The sequence below is a fragment of the Mustelus asterias genome, chromosome 15 (genome assembly GCF_964213995.1).
Source record: "Mustelus asterias chromosome 15, sMusAst1.hap1.1, whole genome shotgun sequence".
Taxonomy (NCBI): Eukaryota; Metazoa; Chordata; class Chondrichthyes; order Carcharhiniformes; family Triakidae; genus Mustelus; species Mustelus asterias.
In genome coordinates, this window is record NC_135815.1 from 55695898 (window position 1) to 55711510 (window position 15613).

At 48.0% G+C, this 15613-nt stretch overlaps 1 protein-coding gene across 1 annotated transcript in view; it reads right to left on the bottom strand.

Annotated features, from left to right (window-relative positions):
- Positions 1–15613, bottom strand: part of pus10 (pseudouridine synthase 10) — an 89464-nt gene that overhangs the window by 41398 nt on the left and 32453 nt on the right. The window contains exon 5 of the mRNA XM_078229916.1: positions 3712–3746. Coding sequence (XP_078086042.1) covers positions 3712–3746 — 35 coding nt within the window. The remainder of the gene's footprint in view (positions 1–3711; positions 3747–15613) is intronic.

Consider the following 15613-nt stretch of genomic DNA (forward strand, 5'->3'; position numbering starts at 1 on the left):
ACGCGCGCGCACACACCCACGCGCGCGCACACACCCACGCGCACACACCCACGCGCACACACCCACACGCACCCACGCACACGCACCCACGCACACACACCCACGCACACACACCCACGCACACACACCCACGCACACACACCCACGCACACACACCCACGCACACACACCCACGCACACACACCCAGGCACACACACCCACGCACACACACCCACGCACACACACCCACGCACACACACCCACGCACACACACCCACGCACACACCCCCACGCACACACCCCCACGCACACACCCCCACGCACACACCCCCACGCACACACCCCCACGCACACACCCCCACGCACACACCCCCACGCACACACCCCCACGCACACACCCCCACGCACACACCCCCACGCACACACCCCCACGCACACACCCCCACGCACACACCCCCACGCACACACCCCCACGCACACACCCCCACGCACACACCCCCACGCACACACCCCCACGCACACACCCCCACGCACACACCCCCACGCACACACCCCCACGCACACACCCCCACGCACACACCCCCACGCACACACCCCCACGCACACACCCCCACGCGCCCCCACCCACGCGCACACACACACCCACCCACGCGCACACACACACCCACCCACGCGCACACACACACCCACCCACGCGCACACACACACCCACCCACGCGCACACACACCCACCCACGCGCACACACACCCACCCACGCGCACACACACCCACCCACGCGCACACACACCCACCCACGCGCACACACACCCACCCACGCGCACACACACCCACCCACGCGCACACACACACCCACCCACGCGCACACACACACCCACCCACGCGCACACACACACCCACCCACGCGCACACACACACCCACCCACGCGCACACACACACCCACCCACGCGCACGCACACACCCACCCACCCACGCGCACACACACACCCACCCACGCGCACACACACACCCACCCGCACACACACACACACCCACCCGCACACACACACACCCACCCGCACACCCGCCCACCCGCACACACACACCCGCCCACGCGCACACACACACACACCCACACCCACGCACGCACACCCGCGCACGCACACCCGCGCACGCACACCCGCGCACGCACACCCGCGCACGCACACCCGCCCACCCACGCGCACCCACCCACGCGCACCCACCCACGCGCGCACACACACCCACCCACGCGCGCACACACACCCACCCACGCGCACACACACACCCACCCACGCGCACCCACACACCCACCCACACACCCACGCACGCACACCCACGCACGCACACCCAGGCACGCACACCCAGGCACGCACACCCAGGCACGCACACCCACGCACGCACACCCACGCACGCACGCACACCCACGCACGCACACCCACGCACGCACACCCACGCACGCACACCCACGCACGCACACCCACGCACGCACACCCACGCACGCACACCCACGCACGCACACCCACGCACGCACACCCACGCACGCACACCCACGCACGCACACCCACGCACGCACACCCACGCACGCACACCCACGCACGCACACCCACGCACGCACACCCACCCACGCACGCACACCCACCCACGCACGCACACCCACCCACCCACGCACACCCACCCACCCACGCACACACACCCACCCACGCACACACACCCACCCACGCACACACACCCACCCACGCACACCCACGCACGCACGCCCACCCACGCACGCACACCCACCCACGCACGCACACCCACCCACGCACGCACACCCACCCACGCACGCACACCCACCCACGCACGCACGCACACCCACCCACGCACGCACACCCACCCACGCACGCACACCCACCCACGCACACACACCCACCCACGCACACACACCCACCCACGCACACACACCCACCCACGCACACACACCCACCCACGCACACACACCCACCCACGCACACACACCCACCCACGCACACACACCCACCCACGCACACACACCCACCCACGCACACACACCCACCCACGCACACACACCCACCCACGCACACACACCCACCCACGCACACACACCCACCCACGCACACACACCCACCCACGCACACACACCCACCCACGCACACACACCCACCCACGCACACACACCCACCCACGCACACACACCCACCCACGCACACCCACCCACGCACGCACACCCACCCACGCACACACACCCACCCACGCACACCCACGCACACACACCCACCCACGCACACACACCCACCCACGCACACACACCCACCCACGCACACACACCCACCCACGCACACACACCCACCCACGCACACACACCCACCCACGCACACACACCCACCCACGCACACACACCCACCCACGCACACACACCCACCCACGCACACACACCCACCCACGCACACACACCCACCCACGCACACACACCCACCCACGCACACACACCCACCCACGCACACACACCCACCCACGCACACACACCCACCCACGCACACACACCCACCCACGCACACACACCCACCCACGCACACACACCCACCCACGCACACACACCCACCCACGCACACCCACCCACCCACGCACACACACCCACCCACGCACACCCACCCACGCACGCACACCCACCCACGCACACACACCCACCCACGCACACACACCCACCCACGCACACCCACGCACACACACCCACCCACGCACACACACCCACCCACGCACACACACCCACCCACGCACACACACCCACCCACGCACACACACCCACCCACGCACACACACCCACCCACGCACACACACCCACCCACGCACACACACCCACCCACGCACACACACCCACCCACGCACACACACCCACCCACGCACACACACCCACCCACGCACACACACCCACCCACGCACACACACCCACCCACGCACACACACCCACCCACGCACACACACCCACCCACGCACACACACCCACCCACACACACCCACCCACGCACACACACCCACCCACGCACACACACCCACCCACGCACACACACCCACCCACGCACACACACCCACCCACGCACACACACCCACCCACGCACACACACCCACCCACGCACACCCACCCACGCTCACACACCCACCCACGCTCACACACCCACCCACGCTCACACACCCACCCACGCTCACACACCCACCCACGCTCACACACCCACCCACGCTCACACACCCACCCACGCTCACACACCCACCCACGCTCACACACCCACCCACGCTCACACACCCACCCACGCTCACACACCCACCCACGCTCACACACCCACCCACGCTCACACACCCACCCCCCACGCACACACCCACCCGCCCGCGCGCGCACACACCCGCGCGCACACACAGTTTAAGCCTTTCTTTTCCACGTGACTATGTGAAAACAATATCTGAAATGAGAAAAATTAGTTGTCTGTCAAATTTCATTTTTACTAGTTTACAAGAACTAAAAGAGTTTGGAAAGTGCAGTGTTGGAGCAGAAAGTGAATATACTGCATATTAAAAATAAAATTGACAGGTTTCTTAAATCAGAAAAGAAAGGTTTTAGCCAATTTTTAAAATGCTAAGTAATTTCAAAGAATAGTTTATTTGAAAATGAAATCAGTTTCAGATGCTGACTTATGTTATTGCAAAACAAGCAACAAAGAAAAATTCCCTGCAATGATTACTTACCCTACTTCCTGTTTTACCAGCAACCACGTGGCATGCTATTAGGTAGGTGGTCACACCCAGAGGCGAAAGGAAGAAAACAAGTGTAAACAATTAAAATGAGGTAATATTTCTTGATACCGGTGATTGAGTGTCTAAGTTCATCACGAGAGATACAAATCAAAATATTCAGAAGGTACAGCCCATTCAACTAAACATGTCATAAAACAGGAAGTGAGCCCCACACATTTGATACATACCAACTGACATATCAAACCAGTTGTACAAGGATTTTAGAAATCTCCTTTCACTCTACACAGCAATAATATCAATTTTCTGGAACATTTACATTTCTATCTATAATTCTCAATTTTTTTCACATTGAAACCCCTTTTTTATTAGTGCTATATTTACAAATATAAGGAAAATATTTTAACTAGAATTTTCAGGAGGACTGGAAAAAGAATTTTGGTCAGTGATGGGATCTGCAACACTTCCATTTTCAGCACTTCATGTCAGCATCAAGCACCTTTCGATCAGACACCAGGTATAGAGCAATACTCAGTTTCTTCTATCCCACCCCTTTGCAGAAGACCACACTATAGCGAAAGGGTTTTCAGTGTTTTACTTCTGAAGCTCCGCTGCTAGTTTATAAAAGAACCACAGAGTTAGAGTACTTTTTCTGCATTAAAACTGGGGCCTGGGTTCGATTCCCGGCTTGGGTCAATGTCAGTGCGGAGTCTGCATGTTCTCCCTATGTCTGTGTGGGTTTCTTCCCACGAAAGGCGTGCTGGTTAGGTGCATTGGCTATGCTAAATGTAGAGGAAAGGATAGGAGCGAAAGTAACAGGGTAGTTGTTATGGGGGGCTTTAACTTTACAAATATTGACTGGAAACGCTATAGTTCGAGTACTTTAGATGGGTCGGCTTTTGTCCAATGTGTGCAGGAGGGTTTCCTGACACAGTATGTAGACAGGCCAACAAGAGGCGAGGCCACATTGGATTTGGTACTGGGTAATGAACCAGGCCAGGTGTTAGATTTGGAGGTAGGGGAGCACTTTGGTGATAGTGACCACAATTCGGTTACGTTTACTTTAGCGATGGAAAGGGATAGGGATATATCGCAGGGCAAGTGTTATAGCTGGGGGAAAGGAAATTATGATGCGATTAGGCGAGATTTAGGATGCATAGGATGGGAAAGAAATCTGCAGGGGATGGGCACAATTGAAATGTGGAGCTTGTTCAAGGAACAGCTACTGCGTGTCCTTGATAAGTATGTACCTGTTAGGCAGGGAAGAAATGGTCGAGCGAGGGAACCGTGGTTTACTAAAGAAGTTGAATCTCTTGTGAAGAGGAAGAAGGAGACTTATGTAAAGATGAGACATGAAGGCTCAGTTAGGGCGCTTGAGAGTTACAAGTTAGCCAGGAAGGACCTGAAGAGAGAGCTAAGAAGAGCCAGGAGGGGACATGAGAAGTCTTTGGCAGGTAGGATCAAGGAAAACCCTAAAGCTTTCTATAGGTATGTCAGGAATAAAAGAATGACTAGGGTAAGATTAGGGCCAGTCAAGGACAGTAGTAGGAAGTTGTGCGTGGAGTCCGAAGAGATAGGAAAGGCGCTAAATGAATATTTTTCGTCAGTATTCACACAGGAAAAAGACAATGTTGTCGAAGAGAATACTGAGATACAGGCTATTAGACTAGATGGGATTGAGGTTCATAAGGAGGAGGTGTTAGCAATTCTGGAAAGTGTGAAAATAGATAAGTCCCTTGGGCCGGATGGGATTTATCCTAGGATTCTCTGGGAAGCTGGGGAGGAGATTGCAGAGCCTTTGGCTTTGATCTTTATGTCGTCATTGTCTATAGGAATAGTGCCAGAAGACTGGAGGATAGCAAATGTTGTCCCCTGTTCAAGAAGGGGAGTAGAGACAATTCTGGTGATTATAGACCAGTGAGCCTTACTTCTGTTGTGGGCAAAGTTTTGGAAAGGATTTTAATCAATATAATCATCTAGAAAGGAACAATTTGCTTAGGGATAGTCAATACGGTTTTGTGAAAGGTAGGTCGTGCCTCACAAATCTTATTGAGTTCTTTGAGAAGGTGACCAAAGAGGTGGATGAGGGTAAAGCAGTTGATGTGGTGTATACAGATTTCAGTAAAGCGTTTGAAAAGGTTCTCCATGGTAGACTATTGCAGAAAATACGGAGGCATGGGATTGAGGGTGATTTTGCGGTTTGGATCAGAAATTGGCTAGCTGTAAGTGAATCTCTGGAATTCTCTGCCCACTGAGGTGGTGGAGGCTACCTCGCTGAATATGTTTAAAGCGCGGATGGATGGATTCCTGATCGGTAAGGGAATTAAGGGTTATGGGGATCAGGCGGGTAAGTGGTACTGATCCACGTCAGATCAGCCATGATCTTATTGAATGGCGGGGCAGGCTCGAGGGGCTAGATGGCCTACTCCTGCTCCTATTTCTTATGTTCTTATGTAAGAAGACAGAGGGTGGTGGTTGATGGGAAATGTTCATCCTGGAGTTCAGTTACTAGTAGTGTACCGCAAGGATCTGTTTTGGGGCCACTGCTGTTTGTCATTTTTATAAATGACCTGGATGAGGGCGTAGAAGGCTGGGTTAGTAAATTTGCGGATGACACTAAAGTCGGTGGAGTTGTGGATGTTGCAGGTTACAGAGGGACATAGATAAGCTGCAGAACTGGGCTGAGAGCTGGCAAATGGAGTTTAATGCGGAAAAGTGTGAGGTGATTCACTTTGGAAGGAGTAACAAGAATACAGAGTACCGGGCTAATGGTAAGATACTTGGTAGTGTGGATGAGCAGAGAGATCTCGGTGTCCATGTGCACAGATCCCTGAAAATTGGCACCCAGGTTGATAGGGTTGTTAAGAAGGCGTACGGTGTGTTAGCTTTTATTGGTAGAGGGATTGCGTTTCGGAGCCATGATGTCATGTTGCAACTGTACAAAGCTCTAGTGCGGCCGCACTTGGAGTATTGCGTACAGTTCTGGTCGCCACATTATAGGAAGGATGTGGAAGCATTGGAAAGGGTGCAGAGGAGATTTACCAGGATGTTGCCTGGTATGGTGGGAAGGTCTTATGAGGAAAGGCTGAGTGACTTGAGGCTGTTTTCGTTAGAGAGAAGAAGGTTGAGAGGTGACTTAATAGAGGCATACAAGATGATCAGAGGATTAGATAGGGTGGACAGTGAGAGCCTTTTTCCTCGGATGGTGATGGCGAGCACGAGGGGACATAGCTTTAAATTGAGGAGTGAGAGATATAGGACAGATGTCAGAGGTAGGTTCTTTACTCGGAGAGTAGTAAGGGCGTGGAATGCCCTGCCTGCAACAGTAGTGGACTCGTCAACATTAAGGGCATTTAAAGGATCATTGGATAAACATATAGATGATATTGGAATAGTGTAGGTTAGATGGGCTTTAGATTGGTTTCACAGGTCGACGCAACATTGAGGGCCAAAGGGCCTGTACTGCGCTGTAATGTTCTATGTTCTAAATTCTCCCTCAGTGTACCTGAATAGGCGCCGGAGTGTGGCGACTAAGGGGTTTTCATAGTAACATCATTGCAATGTTAATGTAAACCTACTTGTGACACTAATAAATAAACCTAAACAAAAGTTAATTAAAAGTACATTTTTAATACTTATATTTTACTTATAACTTAACAGCTATCCTTCAATCTTTCCCCTTCTTTCTTGGGCTTGTTAAGATTATCTCTATCCTCCACGTTCTGATTTACCAGAAATCTCTATCCTTCCAAACTGAAAATGATTTATACCTTAACCAAGCATTTTTAGTTGGCATAGCTCTGTTGCAAGAAACTCATCTAGATGACAAGGAGCACCTCAAACTCAAGAGGGACTGTATGGGGCGGGGATTTATTAAATCTTTCTCGTCCAGCAATCGAGGGGTAGCAGTAGCAGTATTGGTTAATAAGAATCTGCTGTTTAGTTTCGAAAGCTGCGTGCAAGACAAAGGAGGTCGCTATGTAGTTGTCAAGGGACTGATATATGGGGAGTATGTGTCAAAAATGAATGCTTATGGTTCTCCTAATTATTCCTCGGACTTTATCACTAAGGTCTTTATGTACTTTGCTAAACTGGCTTCCAATTATTGATTTATTGGTGGTGATTTTAATGGCCATCTTAACCCACTAATTGATAAACTCCATTATGAGCAACCTGACATTTCCTATCAATCAGAGTACTTCAAAGGGGTCCAGTCACAACCGGGGCTTCTGAAATTAACCAAGAGCAATCTCCTCTCTGTGATGGTAAACTGCTGTGATTTTGAAGGCTTCCAAATGTTCAGGGCGTTGGTCTCAGCTTCTGAAGAGGTGGGTCATCTGGATGCGTGGAGAACTTTGCATCCCAAGGAAAAAGAGTTCACTTTTTTTTCGCCCCTCATTTGAGTCACGCCAGGATTGACTATTCTTTTGTGCTGAATATGATGTTGCAGTCGGTTGTCTTATACTATAGGGAGTACTGTGACCTCTGATCACACTCCAATTTTTCTAGAATTTTGTCTCAAGGGGGCTCACCGATCGGCCCAGGTCCTAGAAATTTGATGCATCTTTACTGAAAAACCATCGTTTCATCTTGTATTTCAAAACCGAATTTGGTGTCTTTTATTCGGTTAATTCTCCTTCTGATGAGAGTCCCTCTATTCAATGGGAGATCTGCATGATCTTTGCTAGAGGTTTGGTTATCTCATTCTCAGCTAGAAAGAGGCATAGATTAATGGAGTAGCGGTGTCAGCTGAATTGGAGACGGAGTGCAGAAGGAATTCTTGTCATGTAAAGCTGAAGGAGATCGGTGTAGTTCGGGTGGCACTGGACTCTTTGTTGACCCAGCATGCAAAGAGGAGTTTGAGATCTGCTAAGTAAAAGCTGTATAAATTTTGGAATAAACCAAGTAAGTATTTGTTTTTTCTTACAAAGAAGAAATCACGACTCTAGGATGATAGCTTTGGTGGTGGACTCCAAAGGTAATAGGAGGATTAGGGCAGAAGATATTAATAGGGTTTTTATGCCAACTTGTATAAATCAGAACAAGCTGAGGATGCTCTGGTACTTATGGTGCATTTCTTCTCTTCTCTTCAGCTTCCCGCTGTCTCAGAGGATCTGAGAACAGCTTTGAATGCTCCAATCTCTGGGGCAGAGGTGGTCTCTGACATAAAGGAGCTTCAACCTGGTAAGGCACCCACACTTGATGGTTTTGGTGTGAATTCCACAAGGAATTCAAAGACTTGCTATTAGACCCATTAATTGGTATGTATAATCATTCATTTGACATAGGTTTGCTCCGTGAGGTGAATATTTTTATAGACCCATTTCTTTATTGAACGTTGATTTGAAAGTGTTGTCTAAGGTTCTAGTTTTGCACCTGGAGAGTTCCTGTGATTATCCAGGGGATCAGACTGGATTTATTAAAGGTCAGAATGCATGCAATAATGTTAGCAGATTGCTGAATATTATCCTATATTCCTGTTTTGGATGGGTTAGTGATCTCCTTGGATGCCGAAAAAGCCTTTGATAGGGTAAAATGGAATTATTTGTTCTATACGTTGCATAAGTTTGGATTGGGAGGGGACTTTGTGAAGTGGATTCAAGCACTCAATAGGGACTCAATGGTGGAGGTCCTCACAAATAGTTATAGGTCAGAGAATTTCGGCCTTCAGAGAGAGATTAGGCAGGGATGTCCTGTCTCCTCTTTTGCTTGCATAGTTATTGAACTTTTGGCTGAGGCCATTAAATGTGACCCCCAGGTTTATGGGTTGTCCAATGGCAGCATAAAATGTTGCTTTATGCGGATGATGTGTTGCTGTTTGTCTCCAAGCTGAGTGTCTCTGTCCTGCTATTACTGATATGGTGGCTCAATTTGGTCTTTTTTCAGGTTATAAGATTAATTTCACAAAATTGGAGGCTATACCCCTGGGCAGGTTAAGAGGTAGACCGCCTCCTTCTTGTTTTCCCTTTATATGGTCCCCTTTGGGGTTTACTCATCTGGACATTCATACTCTCCTGGTTTTCGGTAGCTATATGAAGCAAACTTTCCTCCATTATTGGTCTCTATTAAGTGTGGCTTACATCATTGGTCATCTACTGATATCCTGGTTGGATAGAATTGCCTCGATTAAAATCAATGTGTTGCCTAGGCTACTTTATCCTTTGCAAATGCTACCTATCCTGTTGCCCGCTAAGATCTTTAAAGAAATAGATGGGTAGTTTAGTTTTTTTGTTTGGAATAAGTAGAAGCCGGATTTAAAATGAGCTAAATTGCAGTGGTCTTGTTGCTAAAGAAGGGCTAGGGATGCCAAATATTAAGATGTACTAGTTAGGTTCTGACCTTAGATTTACATGGGTGAATGGGTTGAGGAGACCCCTTCTCCATATGACTTGACGTTGAAGCTGATCAATCCGCGTACTTCCTGCAGTCACTTTTCTTTCTTAGCGAGCCTAAGGTGGTGTTAGATAAGTGCGATAACCCTATTGCTATTAACACTCAAAGCTCGGAGGATGGTCCGGGAGTTGGTGGGGAGGTCTAATTTTACTCCTGCTTTTACTTCAATTCAGAGTCATCCGTATTTCCTGCCAGGTCTTATGGATCACATCTTGGGGGACAGAGCCTCTGTAAGCTGGGGATAGTGTTTGCTATTATCTTCTGAGCAGTGGTGTCAAGAGTTTGTTATTTGAAACGCTCCTTTTTTTTTAGATATTTGCAACTTAGGGACTTTGTCCTTAATGAAACAACTCTTCTTTTTGATGCTAAGATTTCCCTGGTGGAAATAAATCCTACTATCTATGGAGCCATGACACTGGTGAGAATGCATTGGACACACTGTACTCTTGGGAGAGAGATCTTGCAGTAAATATAGAAGAGGAGATGTGGGGTGATATTTGGGAACGTGCTAATAAAATTTCAGTTTGTAATAGAACAAAGGAAATTCAGCTTAAGGTCTTGCACCGTTCGTATATTAGAACATAGAAAAGCTACAGCACAAACAGGCCCTTCGGCCCACAAGTTGCGCCGAACATGTCCCTACCTACTAGGCTTACCTATAACCCTCTATCTTACTAACTTCCATGAACTTATCCAAAAGTCTCTTAAAAGACCCTATCAAATCCACCTCCACCACCACTACTGGCAGCCGATTCCACACACCCACCACCCTCTGAGTGAAAAACTTACCCCTAACATCTCCTCTGTATCTACTCCCCAGCATCCTAAACCTGTGACCTCTTGTGGCAACCATTCCAGCCCTGGGTAAAAGCCTCTGAGAATCCACTCTATCAATACCTCTCAACATCTTATACACCTCTATCAGGTCACCTCTCATCCTTCGCCTCTCCAAGGAGAAAAGACCTAGTTCTCTCAACCTATCCTCATAAGGCATGCCATCTAATCCAGGCAACATCCTTGAAAATCTCCTCTGCACCCTTTCTATGGTTTCCACATCCTTTCTATAATGAGGCGACCAGAACCGGGCACAGTACTCCAGGTGGGGTCTGACCAGGGTCCTATACAGCTGCAGCATTATCTCCCGATTTCTAAACTCAATTCCTCTATTGATGAAGGCCAGTATTCCATACGCCCTCTTAATTACAACCTCTACCTGCGACGCTGCTTTGAGTGTCCTATGAACCCGGACCCCAAGATCCTTCTGATCTTCCACACTGTCAAGCGTCTTACCCTTAATATTATATTCTTTCATCCTATTCGATCTGCCAAAATGAACCACCACACACTTATCTGGGTTGAAGTCCATCTGTCACTTCTCCGCCCAGTCTTGCATCTTATCTATGTCTCGTTGCAACTGCTGACATCCCTCTACACTATCCACAACACCACCAACCTTTGTGTCATCAGCAAACTTGCCAATCCATCCTTCCACTTCCTCATCCAGGTCATTTATAAAAATCACAAAGAGCAAGAGTCCCAGAACAGATCCCTGGGGCACTCCACTGGTGACCGACCTCCACGCTGAAAAAGACCCATCTACAACCACTCTTTGCCTTCTGTGGGCAAGCCAGTTCTGAATCCACAAAGCAATGTCCCCTTGTATCCCATGCCCCTTCACTTTCTCAATAAGCCTTGCATGGGGGACCTTATCAAACGCCTTGCTGAAATCCATATAAACTACATCTACCACTCTTCCCTCGTCTATGTGTCTAGTTACATCTTCAAAAAATTCAATTAGGCTCGTAAGGCATGATCTGCCTGGGACAAAGCCGTGCTGGCTATTTCTGATCATACTATTCCTCTCCAGATGTTCATAAATCCTGCCTCTCAGGATCTTCTCCATCAACTTACCAACCACTGAGGTTAGACTCACTGGTCTATAATTTCCCGGGCTATCTCTTCTTCCTTTCTTGAATAACGGTACCACATCTGCAATCCTCCGGAACCTCTCCCGTCTCCATTGATGACGCAAAGATCATCGCCAGAGGCTCAGCAATCTCTTCCCTCGCCTCCCACAGTAACCTGGGGTACATCCCATCTGCTCCCGGCGATTTATCTAACTTGATGCTTTTCAAAAGCTCCAACACATCCTCTCCCCTAATGTCCACATGTTCAATCTTCTCAGTCCACTGCAAGTCTGTACTGCAACTACCAAGATCCTTTTCCACTGTGAATACTGAAGCAAAGTATTCATTGAGTACTTCTGCTATTTCTACCGGTTCTATACAGACTTTCCCACTGTCACATTTGATAGGTCCTACTCCTTCACATCTTATCTTCTTGCTCTTAACATACTTGTAGAATGCCTTGGGGTTTTCCTTTATCCTGTCTGCCAAGGCCTTCTCATGACCCCTTAATGCTCTTCTAATTTCCCTCTTAAGTTCCTTCCTACTAGTCGTATACTCTTCTAGATTTCTAACATTACCTAGCTCCCTGAACCTTTTGTAGGCTTTTCTTTTCTTCTTGACTAAATTCGTTACAGCTTTCGTGCACCATGGTTCCTGTAACCTACCATAACTCCCCTGTCTCATTGGAACATTGCTGTCCAGAGCTCCAGACAAATGTTCCTTGAAAATTTGCCACATTTCTTCTGTACATTTCCCTGAGAAAACCTCCTTCCAATTTATGCCTCTAATTTCCTGCCTAATAGCCTCATAATTGCCCTTACTCCAAATAAACACTTTCCTAGCTTGACTGATCCTATCTCTCTCCAATGCTAATGTAAAGGAGATAGAGTTATGATCACTATCCACAAAATGCTCTCCCACTGAGAGATCTGACACCTGCCCAGGTTCATTCCCTAATACCAAATCAAGTACAGCCTCTCCTCTTGTAGGTTTATCCACATACTGTGTCAGGAAGCCCTCTTGAACACACCTAACAAACTCCTCCCCATCTAAACCCCTTACCCTAGGGATATTCCAATCGATATTTGGGAAATTAAAATCTCCCATCACGGCCACTCTGTTATTATCACATCTCTCCAGGATCTGCTTCCCAATCTGCTCCTTCACATCCCAGCTACTATTGGGTGGCCTATAGAAAACACCCAGTAAAGTTATTGACCCCTTCCTGTTGCGAACCTCCACCCACAGAGATTCCGTAGACAATCCCTCTGTGGCATCCATCTTTTCTACAGCCGTGACACTATCCCTGATCAACAGTGCCACTCCCCATTTACTCCAAGCTTGCAGCAAAGGTTTGACCCCGCCATATCCTCGTTACATCAGAAGTGCAAGGTGGATATGGGGGATTACCTGCATTGTTTTTGGTCCTGTGTCAAGATTAAGGCCTATTGGTTTAATGTTCTTAAAGAGCTCGAGAGGATCGTTGAAAGGACCTTGGGGCGTAATTCCTTGCGTCTGATACTGTGACTCTCAGACAAAAAGATCAGCAATGCGAATGGGGAAAGGCTGTACAATATCCTAACATCTGCAGCACAGAAGAATATCCTTTGCTCATGGATTAGTGATGAGCCTCTTTCAATTGGGAGATGGCATAAAATCATTCTGGAATGTGTACCAATGGAAGTTTTGACTTGATTACCTCAAGCTAAATTGGATACATTCTGTCAAGTTTGGGACCCTTATCTTAAAGTTCTGGGCTCCGCACTGTCTAATTTACTCCTGAAAGGTATTCCATAAGTTCTGTGGCTCTGTTGCCATTATCCTGTGAGCTTGGTTGTGCACTGCTGACTCAATTGCAGCTGCATCCTGTAATCCTGATATCTCCCCATCCTTCAATATAGCCTTTTATTACTTGTTTGGTGGGAGGCACTGGATGCAATGAATAATCCAAACCAACCATGTTGGTAAATATTTTTTCTCACTCTCCCTACTTGTATTTGTTTGAAAATGATCCTGCTGTACCAATATTTGAGAGTTTGCTGCTTTTTTTTGTATAAAATGAAAATATTTTCAACAAAAATATATTTAATAAAACCAAGCATTTGTATATGTAATGGTACAGCAGACTGCAACTCAACATTGGGGGGGGATGATCAGCCATGATCATAATGTATGGGGGATCAGGCTCGAAGGCCCAAATGGCCTACTCCTGCTTTTAGTTTCTTTGTAACATGACGGGTAGTGTAGAGGAAAGAGTAAAATAACACACACAAGGTGGAACTAAAGAAAAATGAGAAATGTGATGAAAACATGGACAAAGAGAATTTTGAGTTGACACAAATCATCACACCACAGGGAAAACAAAATATAAAGCTTTAAGTCAGCCTCTCACTCTCTCTCTCCAGCACCAATCCTCCGACTCAGTGTCTTATCTTCTTGGCATAGCCCCTCCTTCTCTTTGATGTCTCCCTCCATGCATTGCATCCCAACCTCTACCTTGCTTATTCTCTCTTTCATGTCTTCTCTCTCCACATTTCATCCAAAACCTATGCAAACACAAAGAGACGCGGATCTCTGATTCAATCTCAATGGCTGCATTCTATGACTGACAAGAAATCATGGCCACCACTTTTTCCAACCAGATTCTGATTGTGTAGAGAAAATAGACTAATGTGACAATAGACCATTCCCTGGTTATTTCTGGCAGACCCTTTGAAATTCTCTTACTGAGCAATCTGGCTCCATAAACTCCTGGTTGAGAACCTCTACCCTTGTGCAATATGTATACATAAGGTAACATAGGGCATACGGCATTGAAACAGGCCATTCGACCCAACCAGTCCATGCCAATGTCTGTGCTCCAATTGAGCCTCCTCCAATCTTGTCTCATCTAAGTGTACCATTGTAACCATCTGTTCCCTTCTCCCTCAAATGCTTGTCTGGTTTTCCCTTAAATGTATTTATACTATTCACTTCATCCATTCCGTGTTAACAAGTCCCACATTCTTACCACTCTATGGGTAAAGAAGATTTTCTGAATTGTCTACTGGATTCTTGATGATTCTTTTATAGTGATGGTCTCTAGTTATGCTCTTCCCCAAAAGAGGAAATGTTCTCTCTGTATCCACTATCAAAATCTTTCATAATCGCATAATTTTAACGATCTCTATTAGGTCACCACTCAGTCTTCTTTTTTTGAAGCAAAAAGAGAGAGTTTATCAATCTGTTCCTGATATGTATACCCACACATTTTTGGTACCATCCTTGGGAATTGTCTTCGCACTCTTTCCAGTACTTCTACATTATTTTATAATATGGTACCCAAAATCACGCACAGTATTCTAACTGTAGTCTAACCAAAGTTTGATACTGGTTTAGTATAACTGCCATACTTTTCAATTCTATCCTTCTAGAAGTAAAGGTTGATGCTTGTTTTTTTTTCTAAATGGCCTTGCTAACCTGTGGCACAACTTTTAGGGATTAACATATTTGTACCCTTTGTTACTCTACCTCACCTAGACTTGTACCTTCCAAGAAAGAAGTGACTTCCCTATTCTTCCTACTAATCTCACAATTATCTGCATTGACCTTCATTT